The 20,000-nt window shown below is 42.2% G+C and overlaps 1 protein-coding gene across 5 annotated transcripts; it reads left to right on the top strand.

The window, feature by feature from the left end:
- Window positions 1–2,078: 2,078 nt before the first annotated feature.
- dcaf11 (DDB1 and CUL4 associated factor 11) lies at window positions 2,079–19,883 on the top strand. Of its 5 annotated transcripts, none has more exons than XM_008123827.3 (15): window positions 2,079–2,225; window positions 5,250–5,484; window positions 7,597–7,724; window positions 8,311–8,432; window positions 9,938–10,002; window positions 10,095–10,195; window positions 11,703–11,849; window positions 11,937–11,991; window positions 12,071–12,139; window positions 12,829–12,886; window positions 13,464–13,649; window positions 15,869–16,022; window positions 16,168–16,320; window positions 16,790–16,896; window positions 18,345–19,883. In XM_008123827.3, exons 2-15 carry the CDS (start codon window positions 5,336–5,338, stop codon window positions 18,471–18,473), a joined length of 1,623 nt encoding a protein of 540 aa, XP_008122034.1. In that variant the 5' UTR covers window positions 2,079–2,225; window positions 5,250–5,335; the 3' UTR covers window positions 18,474–19,883. The 5 variants fall into 5 exon arrangements, with proteins under 5 accessions (XP_008122034.1, XP_003229686.1, XP_008122036.1 ...); XM_003229638.4 differs by lacking the exon at window positions 2,079–2,225 and adding an exon at window positions 2,482–2,861; XM_008123829.3 differs by lacking the exon at window positions 2,079–2,225 and having other exon boundaries at window positions 5,298–5,461.
- The last annotated feature ends 117 nt before the right edge of the window (window positions 19,884–20,000 follow it).

The following is a 20,000-nucleotide window of genomic DNA, read 5'->3' as shown; positions in this document are numbered from 1 at the left end:
AGGCTCCTCAGCTCCCCCTCGCTTTCAGCCATCAAAGTGGTGGTATCTGCATATCTAAGGTGGCGAAGTGTGTTAAAGCACTGAGCTGCTGAACTTGCAGACCAAAAGGTTCCAGGTTCAAATCCTGGGAGCGGAGTGAGCGCCCGCTGTTGCTCCAGCTTCTGCCAACCTAGCAGTTCGAAAACATGCCAATGTGAGTAGATCAATAGGTACCGCTCCGGCAGGAAGGTAACAGCGCTCCATGCAGTCATGCCGGCCACATGACCTTGGAGGAGTCTACCGACAACGCCGGCTCTTCAGCTTAGAAATGGAGATGAGCACCAACCCCCAGAGTCGGTCACGACTGGGCTTAACGTCAGGGGAAAACCTTTACCTTTATGGTTGTTAATGTTTCTTCCAGCAATTTTAACTCCAGCCTTGGATTCATCAAGCCCTTACGTCGCATGTTGTGTCCTGCGTACAAGTTGAATAGGTAGGGTGAGAGGATACAGCCCTGCTGTACTCCTTTCCCAAACTTGAACCAGTCTGTTGTTCCATGGTCTGTTCTTACTGTAGCTACTTGGTCGTTATACAGATTTCTCAGGAGACAGACAAGGTGACTTGGTATCCCCCTACCACCAAGAACTTGTCACAATTTATTATGATCCACACTGTCAAAAGCTTTAGAATAGTCAATAAAGCAGAAGTAGATGTTTTACTGAAACTCCTTAGCTTCCTCCATTATCTAGCGGATATTGGCAATTTGGTCTCTCGTTCCTCTACCTTTTCTAAACCCAGCTTGTACATCTGGCAACTCTCGCTCCATGTATTGCTGGAGTCTACCTTGCAGGATCTTGAGCATTACCTTACTGGCATGTGAAATGAGTGCTACTGTACAAAAGTTTGAGCATTCCTTAGCATTTCCTTTTTTGGTATGTGGATATAAGTTGATTTTTTTCAATCTGCCATTCTTGTGTTTTCCATATTTGCTGGCATATGGCATGCATCAACTTGACAGCATCATCTTTCAAGATTTTAAACAATTCCGCTGGGATCCCATCGTCTCCTGCTGCCTTGTTATTAGCAATGCTTCTTAAAGCCCATTCAACCTCACTCCTCAGGATGTCTGGTTCTAATTCACTCACCACAAAATCAAAGCTATCCTCAATATTATTATCTTTAGTATACAGATCTGTATAGTCTCACCACCTTCTCTTGATCTTTATGTTTTTGATCATAACAATTTTTGCCTGAAATTTATTTATTTATTTATTATTTACTATACTTTAACCCACCCTTCTCACCCCAGAGGGGACTCAGGGCGGCTTACCTCCGATGTTTCTAATTTTCTGGAAGAGGTCTCTTGTCCTTCCTATTCTATTTCTTCGTTCCATGCAGTCATGCCGGCCACATGACCTTGGAGGAGTCTACTGACAACGCCGGCTCTTCAGCTTAGAAATGGAGATGAGCACCAACCCCCAGAGTCAGACACGACTGGACTTAACGTCAAGGGAAACCTTTACCTTTACCTATCTCTTCTGGCTAACCTCTGGAATTGTGCATTTAATTGGGCCTATCTCCCCCTAATTACCTTTTTGATTTAGAGCCCATTGTTTTTCCAATGCAAGTCCTTAGGAGACATAGCTATAAAAACATGATTCGTTCCTTCAAAAAAAGATTAGCCTTAGCTGTCCTTAAACACACTGAAGTACCACCCTTAAGAGGGAGGTGGCCTTTCACACAATGTGTGCTCAAAGTTCCTTTTTGTTCAATTCCTCTCAAAGCCCTGACTTTACTTCAGGCTTTTCTCCAAGGCCCATCTTGATCATGCCAATCACTTCACCGCTGTCCAATCAGAACCAAGTAGAGCTGGCAGAGGTTACACAACGAAAGGCTGTCGCTCAAGCTAAAGGAACCAATTAGAGAACAGCTTTCCGCTTATCTCCCGCCTTTCTGGAGAATTGTCCAATGGGAGATTTCCCTTAACCTTTATCACGGAGTTGCCTATGTTTTTTTTTCTCCCCTCTACACATATTTCCCCCCTCCTCTCTCGCTTCTGGAACCCTAGCAGCCAATGAAAGACGCGCAACGCTTTTAAAAGGCTTGAGCCGACCCACGTGGGGTAGGGACTCGCAGCCAATCAAGGGGCAGCCGGCTTGGACCTCCCACCTTTCGCTCCTAACTCTGGTCAGAGGTGGCTGCCGCCTTAAGATGTAAACAAGGCCTCGCGCTGGGACCGTTAGAGGGTGAGGAGGGTCTCGCGCCCGCGGGGGAGGGAGGGGGGAGGAGGGAGAGGGAAGGCGCGCGCACGGCCTGTGATTGGCTGAGCCGACCGCGGCGCGACGGGGGGGGGAGTGGGGGGAGAGGGAGAGTCAGCAGGTCGGTTCGAACGAAGACAAGCGGAAGGCGCGCTGATTGGTGGGCAGAGCGGGTCGCGCGGAGGGAACGTTGACGGGGAAGGGGAGGGAGGGTTGGGTTAGCCAGAGTGTCCCCCCAATATGGGGAGCGCTGATTGGAGGAGCCCTGAGTATGGCGCGTGCTTATAGGAGGAGAGGCCTTCAAGGTTCTCAAAGCGCCCTAATTGGCTCAGTAGGCCGCTCCCTTCTTGATTGGTGGCCGGAGGAGGAGTGGTGTTGAGGGATGAGGGAAAATAACTGTGTAAACTCTGGGATAGGGAGTGATTTTCACAGATAGACCTCACCAGTATGCAGTTAAAAGGGTAGCCAATCGGTCTCTTTAGTGCTGAAGGCAGTGACTGAATGTGGTTAGAATATAACTCAATGAGAATGTCATGGAAACAAGTGAGAGTATTGTATTCTAGTATCTGGAAGTTGTAGAGTTGGCGTGCTACATAGGATAGCCAGTCAGGAGGGGGATGATAGGTAAGTACAATGCACTCCCAGTTTAATTTATTATTATTAATAATAATAATAATAATACTTTATTTTTATACCCTGCCTCCATCCCCCCGAAGGGACTTGGGGCAGCTTACATGGGGCCAAGCCTAGATAAAACAGCAAACCAAGATAAAATAACATCAAGAAATACAAACAAAGGCATTAAAATTTAACACTCTAAACATGGTAAAACATAAAATAATGATCATAGTAAAAACATGGATTTGGCACCCAAGTGGAGAGGGGGAAACTAACTGGGCAAAGTGCAATGAGTGAAAATTATAATAAGAGGTAGTTGAGTAAGTGCTACTGTCAATGGGAGAGCACTTGGGGTGGGTTAGACCCTGTGATTATAACAAATTAATAGAACAAGATAAAGTGCAATATATGCAGAGATGGTCGTAGGTACAAGATCTGTCATAAGGATGGGGAATTCACTCTCCAAAGGCCTGTTGGTAGAGCCAAGTTTTTAGGCTCTTCCTAAATGCTGCCAGGGTGGGGGCTTGCCTAATCTCCCGGGGGAGCGAGTTTCCGAAGTGGTTTGGCGCTTTGGAATTAACCTGTATTATTTATACTGTATTATTTATTTATTTGCAACACTTATATATCGCCCTTCTCACCCCAAAGGGGACCCAGAGCGGCTAACATGAGTGGCATTATTCCATGCCCGAACAACAATTAAAAGCAATTAAACAACAATTTAAAACAACATTAAAACAACCTATGTAAACATTAGATGACTATTGTACATAGATCTGAAGCCAGAATAATCAATCATATTTATCAATCCAAAGCCAATTCCAACTATATTGCACAGATAATTATGCAGGGCCAAATGCTTGCTCCCAAAGCCAAGTTTCCACTTGTTTGTGAAATGACAGGAGGGAAGGGGCTGATCTAATCCCACTAGGGAGGGAGTTCCACAGCCGAGGAGCCACAACTGAGAAGGCCCTGTCTCTCGTCCCCACCAGTCGCACCTGTAAAGATGATGGGACCAACAGCAGGGCCTCTTTGGACAATCTTAACCTTTGTGATGTTAAGTTAACTGAAATTCTCAAGCAACCAGCAAAATAGTTTCTTATTTATTTATTTATTTACTGTATTCCCCCCCCCCCCCCCACACACACACACACACACTATTTCAACCCCAGAGGGGACTCAGCTGTTTCCAAATTGGCAATAATTCAATGCCACAATAAACATAAACATACAAAATGCAATATATGTTTTACATTAAAATCAATAAAAATAATTAAAACCATATCAACATATGGTTGCACAAGTCCTAAAATCATAATCTAGGAGCTATTCCAATCATATTACAATAACTTCATAGCTGCCTTTTGCCTTGTACTACTCTCCAAACGTTTGGTTCCATAACCAGGTTTTAACTTTCTTTCTAAAGGACAGATGGGAAGGAGCTGATCTGATTTCATTGGGAAGGGATTTATTTATTTTATTTGTTTAATTATATTTATACTCTGCTGTATCTCTCTCGAAGGGGACTTAAAGCGGCTTCACTAAAATTCCATACTGCATCCACAAAGCTGTTTTTATAACACAGTTTTGTTTTATTTATCAAGTCAGAAGCGAATTGAGAATACATGTATAATGTATTAAAAAACCACAAACAAAGTTAAAAATTTGCCATTATGCTAAATTTCCTTTGACTAGAAGCTGGCCACTTCAAGTGCCCCTGGTGTTGCTGTAAGAAGTTCCTCCATTGTGTATGTGGCAGGGCTCAGACCGCATTGTAGTAAGTTGTCTGTGGTTTGCTCTTCTCCACACTTACATGTCATAGACTCTTAGAGTTGGCATTGCATCTCGTGGTGCCAGAGCACAGCCTGTTCAGCATCTTCCAAGTTGGTGAGTCTTCTATGTGCCCAGGAGGGAGTTTCTCTTCCAGTATCAGCCACTGATTGAGGTTTCGGGTTTTAGCATGCCACTTTTGGACTCCCTCTTGCTGAGGTGTTCCTGCAAGTGTCTCTCTAGATCTTAGAAAGCTGTTTCTTGATTTAAGACATTGGCATGCTGGCTGATATTCGGACAGAGGATGGGCCAGAGATGTCAATGCCTTGGTTCTTTCATTGCTGGCTGCTACTTCCCGACATATATCAGGTGGTGCAATTTCTCCAGTGGTGTTGGGCATAGACATCCTGTGATAGTGCAGCATATCTCATTAAGAGCCACATCCACTGTTTTATTTTGGTGAGATGTATTCCATACTGGGCATGCATATTCAGCAGTGGAATAGCAAAGCACAAGGGCTGATGTATTTGGGCCATGGTGCAAGAGGGGAAATGCTTCTCTCCTCTGCCTCCTCCCGCTGTGTACAAAGTTCTCTGATTAGTGGCCCGAGATTTTCCTTTCCAGGGAGGACACATCCCCTCAGTTTGGTTACTAAACACCAGGAGGAGAATAGCGATACATCTACACAGACTTGAAGCATGCCGTAAGAAATGGGCTCTCGCAGCAGTAGCAACGCTGGCTCAGGGGGCCGTGACAACCAGGGCAGCTGGTCGCAGAGGGATTCGGGGAGCCTGCGCAGCGAGGAAGAGGACGACGAGGATGTGGATCTGGCCCAGGTACTGGCATATCTACTGCGCAGGTAACTCATCCCCTTGCCCCCTTCCCAGTCTAGTTAGTGGTGGGGATGGTGGTATCTCCTGGATAGTCAAAGTTTGTTCCAAATTCCCATCCAAGACAAAGATGGGGTACCAAAGGTGGGGCCCTGAAATAAAATCAGGGTTCTCCAGATGTGATGCATTCATTCCAAGACTTATACAAATCCTAACTTTAACATTCCGTGGTGCTAGAATATTAAAGTTGGTGCAGTATAGTCTCACTTATCCAACATAAACGGGCTGGCAGAATGTTGGATAAGCGAATATGTTGGATAATAAGGAGGCATTAAGGAAAAGCCTATTACATCAAATTAGGTTATGATTTTACAAATTAAGCACCAAAACATCATGTTATACAACAAATTTGACAGAAAAAGTAGTTCAATACACAATAATGCTATGTAGTAATTACTGTATTTACAAATTTAGCACCAAAATATCATGATGTATTGAAAACATTGACTACAAAAATGCGTTGGATAATCCAGAATGTTGGATAAACGAATGTTGGATAAGTGAGACTCTACTGTATAAGCATATCAGGGAGTTGATTCATATTGACAAAGGACTGTAGGCATATTTAATAAAAGAAAAACATATTTGAATGGTATGGTTTGCTACACTCTTCGCAGATATCATGGAGAGTACTAGATAGATGGTCGAATGTATGATTTGAATAATGCCCTAGGTTTGACTGCTTTGCTAAGCAAATTGGGTGCATTTTCATATAAAGTGAGGGAGTCGCACCAGAATCTAAAGGAGTATATCGCTTAATCCTGTAAATGTTTTATGGCTGCTTCATTACAAATGAAGGATGCTTTCCATTTTCTTCTACGGAAAGCTCTCCATGCCCTATGTTGGTTTGTGGTCTGTTTTGGCAGTAAAATATTTGGAGAGTTTGCCTGGAATCCTTCTCTATAAATGTGTAGAATTGAGATTTTTAATTAAAAACAGACAGGTTCCACATTTAGGATTGCAATCCCAGGCATTTAAGTAAGAAAAAGTAAAGAATACCTGAAAGGCTGTTTGGTATTGAAAATGTTGTCTGAGCTGTTAGAGAGAGCATTTTTTTCAGGCTTGTATAACAAGAGGAAATTCCTCCCTCTTATGTGAATTCTGAGTGGTTTTGCTACTGTTTTGGGGTTGAAGGCCACAAAGCATTTTGCAGATTTTTAAAATCAATATCCTCTTCCCCAACCAGGGCTGAGAAAAAATTGATCTCTATGCTTTCATGGTGTGCAGCGTTCCCTGTTGACAATGATCTTCATCTTTGTGTTGTTTTTTTTATTTCCCTAGATACGGAAGCCTTGCTTGTTGTCTTAAGCCATGCCTTCCCCACCATCTGGTGGAATGACTTTGTGCCTTCCCCTTTTAGCGGGTGTAGTTGTAAGAGAGTCCATCATTCATGCCTCCATAATATATGTCAAAATTAAGATGGAGCTTGTACATAATCCTAGAAGTTCAGGAATTGAAGGTTTTCCTATGTGCTAAGAATAAATTCTGAATACTTAATTTCTAGTCTTTGTGCATTACAGTGAAGCTGGCAGAGCCTTCTCAGCAAACACTTGACCACCTTAAATGCATCTATTAGTGCTGAATACAGTAGTTCCAATTTGTGTATTAGGTTGGGGAGCCATTGTTAGAATTATTTTCCCATTTCCTGGAAATTGATCTAGCCCTAAATGAATTGGGCCCTCTGTCCACCATTTCCATTTGCACTCTCTTGTTTTAACTGTGCTCAACTTGTAAAATTGAAGGTAGTGTCTTTTTTAATATTAATTCCCAGACTTTGGGTGCAGTACTTAAGAAAATGCTGCAACTCTTTTTTGTCTTTTCCCCACCCATTTATGTTCTTGCCTTCTTTCCAAAAAACATCACATGACTACTAGAAGTTTTATCAAGAGGAATGTCATCTTCTAAATTTCTGCAAAATCCCAAATTCACCCTTAATGTGATCCATTCCCAAAATCATCCTCTGGGTTTTATGAGTTATTGGTGATAAGCAGAAACAAATAAATTCAATGTTGATTCTCCACCTTCCTTGCAAGTGAGAAACCTCTCGTTTCTTCTCTTTCCTCCCCTGTTGCTCTCCTCAGAGGACAATTTCACCTGATGCAAAGTGGTGGAGCAGCCAGCGTCCGGGTGTTCCAAACCCTCTCTGATTCAGACGATGACAATGATAATGCGTGGGAAGGGAGGCTTGGTGATCAGTACAAACCCACAGGTACTGCTCCAGACTTTGTGTGGGTATACTTTATTGTTATGTGCCTTTCTGATATATGGCAACCTTATACTCAGGCTTTCTTCACAAGATTTGTTCAGAGTGGATTTGCCTTTGCCTTCCTCTAGGGCTGAGAGAGTGCTACTTGGCATGTTTCACCCAATGTGATTATAGAGAGATTTGAGATTAGTCTAGTACTCAAACCACTACATTTTTAAATATGTCAATAATTGTGGTGTTAACAGTGAGCTCTGTGATGGCTGGACTCCCACACTCAGTGGTCTCAGGGAATTTGGCCTGGAAGGTTAGATCTGTGAAGGTTGTGTATTTTCATCCTTAAGTTTGTAAGCAGATTGAACTTAATAAATTCCAGGCAAGATCACGTGTGGTTAGAAACTTCCTGTAGGTCAACAGATTGATACTGGCAGGATATTGCACACTCTGAAGAACTTAGCTGTTAAAAAAGGAACTATTTCTTATGTCTAAAAAGATAATCTTCAATGGATACACATTGTTTACATTCAGCATGGCTGACAGAGCAGTTGGACTAATGCTCCTGATTTGTTTCTCTTACTCTCATCATCTACAGTGGATCTGAGGCCGGACACCCGAGACCTGGAGTGTAATGAGATCAAAACACGCATCCAGCTGGCAACAGGCAGGCTGGGTTCAGGACGAACCGAGTGTAGTATCCCAAGACTTCTTTACCAGGTGCTTTGTTCACTTCTTTTCACTTCTTAGGGATGTAAAGCTTAGGTTAGGAACGGACTCCCGTTTTAAGGCTTCAAGGGGCTGATGGAGTGTGGTAGCAGCCTACCTTTCTGGTACATGAAGTCTCTAGGCAGTGCTGAAAAGAGAGCTACCAGACATCCATCTGGCCTTGAAACAGTGCCTCTGATATGAACATTGTACCTCTTACTCCATGCAGGTGCGCTGGGAGGTAGTTTTACTATATTCTGAAAGTTTACAGTTCATTAGTTCAAGACCAATTCCTGATTGGCTAAAGACTTTGGATCTGTGTCCAGTGTATTGGAATAAACTGAAAACCATTTGATTAACATATTCCACATATTCTTAGACCTTCAGAGGAGCCTTTGTTCAGTCTCTTTGGTGGTGGCTGCCTCTCTGGGATCACTGGCTCTAAGAATGTGGGCAGCTGAATTCTTGGTCACATTTCTTCCCTGATTCACAAATTCCAGCTTTTTACTGGAAAAAAGATGTTTGGCTTATAACATCCTTGACTGATCAAACATTAGCTCTTTTAAAGCTTTACACTTATTAGTTTAGAGCTGTCAGTCCTTTCAGATGGTTACTTCCTAATCTTATTGTCTAAGGTCCTGTGAGTGCCATGATGTGAGCCATGATGTTGGTGGGGTAAAATACCTAATAATTCATTCCTAAAGATCGGTTATGCTTAAAGACGGGAGTAATAATAATAATAACAATAACAACAATAACTTTATTTTTGTACCCCACTACCATCTCCCCAAAGGGACTTGGGATGGCTTACATGGGGACAAGCCCAGTCAACATAGTTAAAATATAAAATATAACATACTGAGTACATACATAGTACATATTAAGTGCATAGATAATAACATAAAACAGAATAAAACAGGAACATTATAACAAAATATAAAACAACCATCAAACCAACCAATAAACCTGAAATAACTATCAGTTCCTGGGTGTGGGTGGACAGACTGGTGCAAATCAGTTTTGAGGATAAGGCTGATGGATAAAGTGCATCATCAGACAGCAGAGTTAGTGGTGGAGGGCAATGTAAAGTAGAACATAATATCTTATAAACTTCTTGGAGAGCCATACAACTGCCAATTTGGGTTGCCAACAAGTGAACCTCAGAATCTGTTAACCTTCTAGAAAAAGAGCCAAGATCATACAGAGTATTCACTTGCACTGGGTTTTCCACACTAGTGATGGAAAATATGTAAAATAAGTGATGAATAAATGAAGTGTCACACTTTTGATGATGATGTGGAATCCAAAAGCCATAAGGTGATTCTGTTAGCTGTCAATCTGAATGTTTAAAAAGAAACATTCAAATCAGTTCTGCCTTTCTCTTGTGGCAAAATGGAATTGTCCCCACCCTAGGGATCATGTAGTTTACTAGAATGGATTGTGAGGTGGATCAGCATCAACGCTTGCAAGTTGTTTGATCTTTTACCCCCTTTCTTTCCCTCTTTCCTTCTCTGCAGAGGGAGCGTGGCCTTTGTCATAACAGCAGTTTCTCTCCTGGCGAATGCTCCCGGGTGGTGTCTCAGTGAGTAACTGATAGAGGAAGTCTGGGAGAAAGTCACAGCTAAGAACTTTCTATATAATAACCCTGCATTTATCTTTCTCTTTTCCTTCCAGTTTTCTGCCTAATCACTTGGCCTTCACAGACTCCTATTCCCAGAAGGCTTTCTGTGGAATCTATTCCCGTGATGGACGACTCTTTATGTCGGCTTGTCAAGGTATCTTCCAGTGCTTTGGTTTTCTTTTTAAACAGTTTCTACTTGAGAACATTTTCTGTCCTAAACACTGTCGGGCAGCCCAGAATTCTGTAGTCCAAGCACACTATGTGGCATAGATGCTTGGCATTACAGGCATCAAGTGGCCTATAAGGCTGCCTGTTATGGCTCTTCCAAGCAATAATACTCTTATTGTATTTTGAAAAATAGTCTTGCAGCATTGTGGGTAGACACTGTCACAAAATTTTAACAATTTTCCTTGTGAAGATCCATGGGACAACTTTTTACTGGATCATGAAATGCAGCATGACTTATTTATCAGTTTTAAAACAGTGTGGAAGTTGAACTGGTGTTCTGATTTCCCAAAAAAATAAATCTTCCTTTTTGCCCTTTGATGTTGAGCAATAAGGTTTTTAAAAACCTGCTGGGCTTATTTAGGGAAGGCACCAACTGGGATGATAAATATGCCAATACAATTTTTCAGCCACAAGATTGACAATTATTAGAAATTAGAAAGGGGAAAAAGCACTAACCAAAAAGGGTTGGAGAGATTAAAGTGATGGATTATATACAAATGGCCAAGTTATCCAATAATTTGGCGAGTAAAAACAATGAAGAGTTCTTAAAGAGATGTAAATATCTGGAAGGAGAGTGAAGAAGTGAATTATATAAAGCCCCAAGAGGAATTTATGGCTAAAAGGGTAAATAGGAATTGTTATAGGCATCATAGTGACTAGGGATAGAAGTCAAGGTGGTGGGTGCATGGGTGAGTGGGATAGGGATCAACTTTGTATAGGACGTGGGCAAAAGAATTGCCTTATATGTGGTATTGTGTATGATACAATACTGTGTGTATTTATTACGTTCGTAAATTTTAATAGAAATTTAAAAAATTAAAAAATATGTAGAATTTCTTAAAAATTGGTTCTTTGGATGAGTTAATCTGACCAATTTATTTATTTTTTTAAAAAAACAATAAAACCCATTTCTTATCAGATTCCCTTTGTTGAGATTAAACATTGGGGTGGTATATATTTTACAAATGAGTAATCTTTTAACTGTTAATCTCTATATCATTTCTGGTCAAATGGCTGCAAGGGGTGGGTGAACAGCCTGACAGGTTATCTGTGTGAAATCTACAACTCCCCCTGTCCCCACTTAAAATGATACAGCATCAAGAAGAATGGTAGTCTTGAAGTCATATTCTGTTTATGGGTTTATCATGGTTTAGGAAAAGACTTCATGATTAGATAAATGAAAAGTACAGGCTTTTTAGTTTCACCCATACCAAAAGCAGCATCTGTTTTCTACTGCGATAAGCAAACTCTCAGAATCCATCAGCATTCATAGTAATGCACTAAGATAATTCTCCCATTATTTTGTTTCTACATTTGGTATCCTAGCCAATGCTACATGATTAAATATCAGGTTGTGTGTATGTGGCTATCTAGGTTGCTTCGACTTGTGGGCAAAAATCTTCTTTCTTTGCTACCCAAATCTTTTTCTTCAGATCAGAGAATCCGCTTATATGATTGCGCCTATGGAGCATTCCGGAAGTTTAGGAGCGTCAAAGCCCGAGATGTTGGTTGGAGCGTTTTGGATGTAGCCTTCACTCCTGATGGGGCCCATTTCCTTTATTCCAGCTGGTCAGATTACAGTGAGTGTGGCTAACTACCAGGAAGGGGGGAACAGAGTTCTGTGTTAGCCCCCCGAGGTCCCTTGACCCTTTCTTTCTCTTCCTTAGTTCACATTTGCAACATTTATGGTGAGACTGATACCCACACAGCACTGGATCTGAGGTATGGAGGGTAGCCCAGTCATTCCGATTGAATGAGAGAAGTACTACATCTAGTTCCAATGTTTTTCTCTTTTTCACAGACCGGATGAGCGCCGCTTTGCTGTCTTTTCCCTTGCCGTCTCCTCAGATGGAAGAGAAGTGCTTGGTGGGTAAGTGAGATTTGGCCTTAGCTGTTCCTGAAGCCACTCCTTCTCTCATGAAGATGTGTGAACTTTTCTGCTTTGACCAAGATGGCACCTGAATCTGATCTAAGCTAAACAAGAGCTGGTTCTTCTGTAGTAGTGCAGGTGTTTTAGTCTCTTTCTTGCCTTCCCTTTGGACAAGAAGACTCTGGGAATCTTTTGCTATGTGACTCCCCTTCACCAAGAGCTCTGTCGTGCTTGCTATTTGGTGCAAAATGACCCCCTCTCATACTGATGTCAGGACAAAGCAATACAAATTCAAAATGTTGAGGGATTGTGTTTACTTTGCAAGGTCTTTCTTTTAAAAAATTGCATACAAATACCAGAACTTGCATTGCCCTGTATTTATTGAAAATTCCACACTTTGCTGAACTCTGCTCTAAAATAATCAGATATTACTGAATTACAATGTTCTTCGTGCTGGTCAGCTAACAGTGAGAAATGCAGTTTTCCTGGGGGAGAAGAGCAGTATATAAATTGAATAAATAAATAACATCTGAAGAGTACTTGAATTTCTGTCCCTACTTTACAGGGACTTTTCTGATGTAAAAATGTAGCCCAGTTTTAGCTTTATGGATCTGTGTTTCTGCTTCCATCCTGTGTTACGTTGTTTCCCCTCCCCCCTATTCACACACTTGATTTGGTTTTAAACCTAGGGCCAACTATGGCTGCGTCTATGTGTTTGACATGGAGCAGAATAAACGGACACTCAAGGTATTTTGTTCTGCTGTTTCATTGTTGCATCCTTGTTCCACTTCCTAATCTCATTTGCTTCCTGATCCTGTCTCTTTTTTCCTCTTGTGCCTTCTTTTTTTAATGACCACTTTTAAGTTCTATTTCTTATAAGTGTCATTTATTTTAAATAAATACATAATCCTTTTTTTAAAATGAAGAAGGCATTAAAACAGAATTCATTTTTAAAATACCAGATATCTTGATAAATGTCTCTATATTTTCTCCCACATCTGAACTTCCTTATAAATAAATAAAGATTGTTGGTGACCAAATCTTCTATGTGCTTACTTGTACTTATCCCATTAATCCAGGACAAGGATGGTGGATCTCTTCCGCTTCCTCTCTTCTTAAAAACTGGAAATAACTAGAACTGAAATGTGAAAGCACATGTTCCATTGAGCTGTGGTCTGTTCCTTTGACTGCTTTAATCAAATTTATTGGGATTGTTTCTTGCAGAATTTGCTAAGGTCCTTGTTTCTAAATGTGTGTGTGTGTGTGGCATGGCATGTAGTACCTGTCAGCATTGTAGAACATTTTCTGCCCTTTGCCTCCCCAGATTGAATCCCATGAAGATGATGTGAATGCCGTGGCCTTTGCAGACACCAGTTCCCACATCTTATTCTCTGGGGGCGACGATGCCATTTGCAAAGTATGGGACCGCCGCACCATGAGGGAGGATGACCCCCGACCAGTGGGGATTCTGGCTGGGCACCAAGATGGCATCACCTTCATCGACAGTAAAGTGTGTATACTTTTCTTTCAGCCTCATGAATCTTGAACAGTATTTGATTTTAACCTGAAAGTTCATTTTGGGGAACTGCTTGGACTTCTTGCCTTTGAGGAATCTCACTTGTAACAGATTTTTATTCCTCTTATTTGTGGAACAATTCATGTAATACACTTAGAGATATTGAACAGTTATTCACTTAATTCAATTGCATTCTAAGGGCCCTTCCACACAGCCATATAACCCAGAATATCAAGGCAGAGAATGCAGTTCAATGTGGATTTTATACAGCTGTGTGGAAGGGGCCCATGTCAAAAGTGAGCAAAGTCTGATATTCAACATGTTGTTATACTATGGCTCCCAGTCTTCTCCGCCCGCTGATGGGAATTGCAGTCCAACTTCTGGAATATCACACTTTGTCCCATTCCAAATTAAATCACAGTTGGGGTGTTGTGTGGTTTCCAGGCTTTATGCCCATGTTCTAGTAGCTGTGGCTGGCCATTCTGATGGTGGTAAAGCAAGTGGAGTATATATATCCCTGTCGGGTGTCCAGGATGGGGGAAAAGAACCAGTGTCTGTTAACCAAATGTGAAGGTTGCAATTAGCAAGCTTGAATTTGCAAATATTTGAGTGGGATCCCTCCATTAGGATGTGAGTAACTAAGAAAGTTATAGTAAGGGCATCTGCCTAGAAGTAGCCTGGCCTTTGGTCCTTTTGAATTGTTTATTGCTTGAACACATCCTTTGTCTGAGGGTGTTCACTAGTCCTCGAATGCTTGTTACCTGGAGGTCTCCTGTGTCTGACTTGTTACTGTTTTGATTCTGGTGTTTTTCAAGTGGTACCAAATTTTATTCATTTTCATAGTTTCTTTCTTACTGATGAAATTGTCAATGTGCTTGTCAATTTCAGTTACTTCTAGTTGCTACTGAATCTCTGTATGTTTTTGTTGAAGTAGAAACAGATATGCCTCTGTTAACAAAGTCTCAGACTGAAGATTCATTGTCTACCCACCCAACCCCCTCCTTGATATTCCTTATCCTCTGTGTAGTTGGACATTTTTATCAGAAGCATTGGGAGGATGCTGAAAGAAGGTTGGAGAAGTACAGACAGTGACAAGTTGCCTTATAGTGTGTGCAGTGAATAGTGCTAGAAACAAAGCTAATACAGGAAAAAGTGGGATTCTTCTGTGGCCAAGTTTACTATTGCATGGACCCTATTTTCTTTTTGCAGACATGTAGAGACTTTTCTGTTTAGAGAGTTGTTTGATGATTGACTATATAAGGTCCATCTCACCAAAATAATGTACCATATTGTACTGTTGTGTATATTTAATGATACATTTTTAAATATGTTTATTGGTTAATATTATTTTGACTTTGGTATCTTCTGGGTTTTTTTTTAAAGTTGTCGGGTGTTTTGAGTCCTCATTTGGGATAGAAATCATAGTAATAATGGTGATGATGATGGCAAGGTGTAAACTTCTGCTGCTTCCAGAATCCCTTACTGAGAATACATGAATAGCAAAACGCCAAAGAGGAAAGCAGATGAGTCTGCCTCATCATATCTCCCAACATATTAAAAAAAGATAGATCTCGAAGTTTGGACACAATAATAGAAATCAATCTAAAGCCCATTGCCAAAAACATTTTAGAAGAACCCTTCAGCCTCTAGAGGTTCCAAAATGTTTTTACTTAATGCATGGCTTTTGCCACCTTTTGTGTCATTTCACATGTGTATTTTGTTCGTTTTGAAAAAAAAAGTCTACCGAAACACATAGAACTGTGTTCTTTTGTGGTACAGAAATTTGTCCCTATTCTTTCTATATCATTTCTGCCTCTGATATCAAAATTTCTGTTAAAGAAGGAATACCCATGAAAGTATCTACTTTAGTAATGGAGATAGTATACCTGTATTCCTTTTATGCCTAGATGGTCATACAAAGAAAAGTAACCTAAAGCCATGGTGCCTTTAATTGGAGAGAATCTGCCATCATAGATGTCTGTACTGTGTAGGGGAAAATGTCATTGTGCTTGTAGCAGGAGTGAGCAAACCTGCGTCCTTCAGATATTGTTACTGTAACTCCCAGCATTTCTCAATATTGCTGTGGTTTGTCAGGCCTGATTATAGTTGCAGCCTGAAAATATTTGGACTGCCATAACTTTGCTTTCCTTTGCCCATGAGGGTGGGGGTGGATATTAAGTTTCCTGAAAACAGAGGTTTTCTTCTTTCTCCAGGGCGACGCGCGGTATCTCATCTCTAACTCGAAGGACCAGACGATTAAGCTGTGGGACATGCGGAAGTTCTCTGGCAATGAGGGACTAGAAGCCTCCCGCCAAGCCGTCACCCAACAGAACTGGGATTATCGTTGGCAGCAGGTGCCCAAAAAAGGTGGGTAGAAGGGCAAGACACCTTCCCATTTTCCTTTACACGTTTATTTCCTTAGCATTTTCATCTTTGAAAGGGCGGGAGGTGGGAGTTCTGTGGAGGAATCCACCCTTATCTGCCCTTTTCCCTCTTTTTTTGCCCCACTCAGCACGTCGCAAGTCCAAACTTCCTGGCGACACCTCCCTCATGACCTATCGAGGCCACGGGGTGCTCCATACGCTCATCCGCTGTCGTTTCTCACCACCTCAAAGTACTGGCCAGCAATACATCTATAGTGGCTGCTCCACTGGGAAAGTCGTTGGTGAGTAGCCTGGGAATAGAGGAGGGATGGGTAGAGAGGAGGGAAGAGGATCGGCACCTAGGCTGTGCAGAGCAGAAGGAATTAGTTTACATTTCTGTAGAAGTATGGTGTTTTCTTTGTATACTTTACACTGCCTTTTGGTATGCAAGGAAAGCCTTGTTTCTTTTTCTTGGAGAGAGATTAGCAATTTTCTAACTCTTGTGGCTGTCAAGATTGGGATGAATGTGTTGTCTGTCTTCAAGTTGTTTCCAACTTATGGTATGAACCTTTCATGGAGTTTTCTTGGCAAGATTTGTTCAGAGTGTTTTGGCATGACCTTCCTGTGGGACTCAGAGTGTATGTGACTTGCTCAAGGTCACCCAGTGAGTGTCCAGTTCATCTCTTTAATATTGAACAACTGCAGTGGAAGGAACAGGGACAAGAGGCAACCTTGAGTGTATTAGCATCTCACTTTTCCCCTCCTTTTCAGTATATGACCTCCTGACTGGCCATATTGTGAAGAAGCTAACCAACCACAAGGCTTGTGTCCGAGACGTCAGCTGGCACCCCTACGAGGAGAAGATTGTCAGCAGCTCGGCAAGTATTGGGAAGGAATTACTAGGGTGGAGGGCAAGGAAGTTGGCTGAACCCATTTTCCCAGAAATTCTCAGAATAGAGGTCAGAAGCAAGGGTCTGCTTGCCTTTTCCAGCATTACTACTCCTCCATTCCTCCTTAAAAACCTCCTGCTTCAATTCTGATCCTTCCCAGTGCTTCCTTGCCTCTGAAGGGGAGTGTCTGCCCAGTGTCTATGCAACAACACACTTAGGGAGGAGCCAGTGTGCATTTCTCCCTTCAGATTGTTGTTCCAAGGCAGCTCCTAATAACCAACAACAGACATCTAAGATAAGATATGACCTGAAAGCATAATGGAAGGAGCTACCTTTGATCACTCTGTAGAATTCCCTACAAGGGGGGGAGTGGGTGAAAGGAGGATATTTAATGTGCAGCTTGTGAAAGGCAGAATTGTGCAGGAAAGGGGTAGCAAACAAAGAAAGTCTGACTTGGCCTCAAAATAAGATGGAACCTGGGGCAAGACACCTTCAGCTGATCTTTCCTTGCTATTTTGGGTGGTTTAGACACAACATCCTATCTGGCTGCCATTTTGAGAAGGACTGCAGAGGAAACCGAGTCTTTGGTTCTGAGTGACGTGTGGACATCGGTCCCTGGACTCTGTGGAGTTGCCCAATTCTGTTTCATGCTTTCCTATCTCCAAAAAGGCGTTTCGCTCAGTAGAGTCTACCCCTTAATCTTTGCAGAGTTTAGGAGTATAGGATCTCTGTGAAAATGGAAAAATATATAAAATGTTGTGAACACTATCTGTTTATCCTGAAAGAACACTTCTTTATGTCCATATTGGACCTTTTAATGCTGTGGATGATTGTTTATATTTCCTGCTCTTAATTATGTTTTTTAAACTATGACCTGTTTAATTTGTTTTTAAATGTGATGCTTGTTGTTTTAACTGTTTGATTTTATATTGTTATGTGATTTGTATTGGGCTTGTCCCCGTGTGAGCCGCTCCGAGTCCTCATTAGGGAGATGGAGGCGGCATACAAAAATAAAGTTGTTGTTGTTGTTGTTGTTGTTGTTGTTGTTATTATTTTATTATAGGCATTTCTAGGTCCCGCTGCATGATTCTGTGGTTAGTTTCCAATTGAAATTGATCATAGAATTGTGCTGGGGGACCTAGAAATGCTCAGTGAAGTGTTTTCTCTGGCAGAAGTAGACCACAAAATAGTGCCAGAGGACATTTTTTTTTCAGTCACATATAAGGCAGCCGTGGAGGTGGCAGCAGCAAATGCAGAAATCCATGAATAATCGAATCCACAGATGCTTAATGCTCAGATGTGGAGGGACAACTGGATTGTTGTTCATATGAATGAAGAATTTTAAAACACTTGATATACTAAAATAACAGGTATGGATTAATCATTTTCTCTCCTTTCCCCCTCCTTTTTCTTCTTCCATTTGTTTCTCCTGATAGTGGGATGGGAACATACGACTCTGGGAGTACCACCAAACAGAGTACGACGAAGATGATCTCGGAGACCCCCAGCAACTCCCTAGCACCAGAGAGCTGCGCTCTAAATCCTCAGGAGCCGCTGAGCAGTAGCCTTGCCTCGCTGCTTGCTGCCATTCTCCAATTGTGGACTTGCCGTGGGGCAGGGAGGGGAAGGGAAGAGGGGAAAGTCTACCTTGTATTGCCTGTGGCCTTGGAAAACGTCATGGGGGAGGGGAAGGGGGGGTGACATCACACGCCCCATCAAATTGTAGCTCTTTTCTTACTGAAAATCGAAAAATGTGAGGCCTGGGAAAGCAGGCACCATTCTATGTGTTGCTTTTCAGTCTGATAGCTGCGGGGAAGTAAACTTAGGATGTATTGCAACTTCTTAGGGAGGCCATTGGGATTGAGTTTTGCAATTCAATAATCCTCCTTGGTCTGCAAGGGAATTTTTTGAAAAAAAATCATGAACAAGTATAAAGCCAAACTGCTCCACCGAATTTGGTTTTGTGCATTCCAGGGCATGTATTTTTCTCCACCCCTTACCTATTAGGGTTGGGTTGTAATATGTTCCAGGCTAGCTGGATGTTTTTGTATGAAAGGCACAAAGGGGGAGGGGTCCCCCCCCCCCCCCCACGTTCTATGTTAAGAGTTGGCCTGGTTTGGGGAATACAGGGAGAAGCAGCATTTGGGCACCGTTTCCTCTCTGGGGCCAAGTGAGTCAGTGGGGGAAGATATTTAGCAACTACCTTTCTTTCAGCATCAGGGTGCTTCTGTGGGGCTGGAGCTCTTTCTCCTTGACTTAGGAGTAATAAAAAAGTCCTATGGAGGAGGACACATATATAGCTCATCCACTACCCTCTGCTTGCAGATATTTTATCTTCTCTGCAAATGGGGGCAGAAAAAGACAGAAATAGATTGCAGCAGAAGGGACAGTTAGTTGGGCCAAGGGGAAGCCTTGTCCTGTAGCATATATCCAGCTTTTCCTTCTGCGTGTTGTCCTTGACTGACCACAGGCTCCAGATCAGATCTGCCCCTTTCCTCTAGTAATCCTCTTCAAGGATCTCTCCCCACCTTTACAAGTGTCAGGTTTCTTATGAGGTGGCCATGAGAATCATCTGGCTGCCCCCCCCCCTTTCCTGCCCTAATTGTGTCCCCATTTCCTGGGACAAAATAGAAGGCTCCTTTTGATTTATTTTGTTCTCCCTTTGGGGTTTTTACACCTGTTTCTCTGACACTAATGTGGATATTAAGTGGGTGGGGAAAGTGCAGTACAATGAGGTTTTCTTTAAAATATATGTAAAATAAGCTGTTCTTGTTTTGAAGTTTGGGGTAGGTGGGGCGGGAACAGCCTAGCTTAGGTTCTCCATTTGTAGGGAGAACCGTCTTCCCGACCCTTTAGCAAAGCGGGGGCTGCTAGGACCAGATGTAAGGGGAGCGTCTCCTTTCGTGGGGTTCCGCACACTCCCATCCACCTGTGCAAACTGCTGTCTGTGTCAAATAAAAGTTACGGAAATTTTCTTTGCAGGTTTGTTGTGTTTTTTTTTAAGGAGTTGGTGTTCAAAATCCAAATGCGCTTTGGGGCAGTCCTTTCCCACCCCCTCGTCCCATGGCTGTTTCATCCTTCTGCTCCTGATC

This window comes from Anolis carolinensis, chromosome 6 (genome assembly GCF_035594765.1).
Source record: "Anolis carolinensis isolate JA03-04 chromosome 6, rAnoCar3.1.pri, whole genome shotgun sequence".
Classification (NCBI taxonomy): domain Eukaryota; kingdom Metazoa; phylum Chordata; class Lepidosauria; order Squamata; family Dactyloidae; genus Anolis; species Anolis carolinensis.
The sequence above is the reverse complement of the archived record's forward strand: the minus strand, read 5'-3'. Positions and strand labels throughout refer to the sequence as shown.

Bases quoted from the DNA above. Each gene is read 5' to 3' on its own strand.
- dcaf11 (XM_008123827.3), top strand. From the start codon at position 5,336: ATGGGCTCTCGCAGCAGTAGCAACGCTGGCTCAGGGGGCCGTGACAAC. The intron at 11,992-12,070 runs GTATGGAGGGTA...TCTTTTTCACAG, and splicing joins CACACAGCACTGGATCTGAG to ACCGGATGAGCGCCGCTTTG. The intron at 16,897-18,344 runs GCAAGTATTGGG...TTCTCCTGATAG, and splicing joins AGAAGATTGTCAGCAGCTCG to TGGGATGGGAACATACGACT.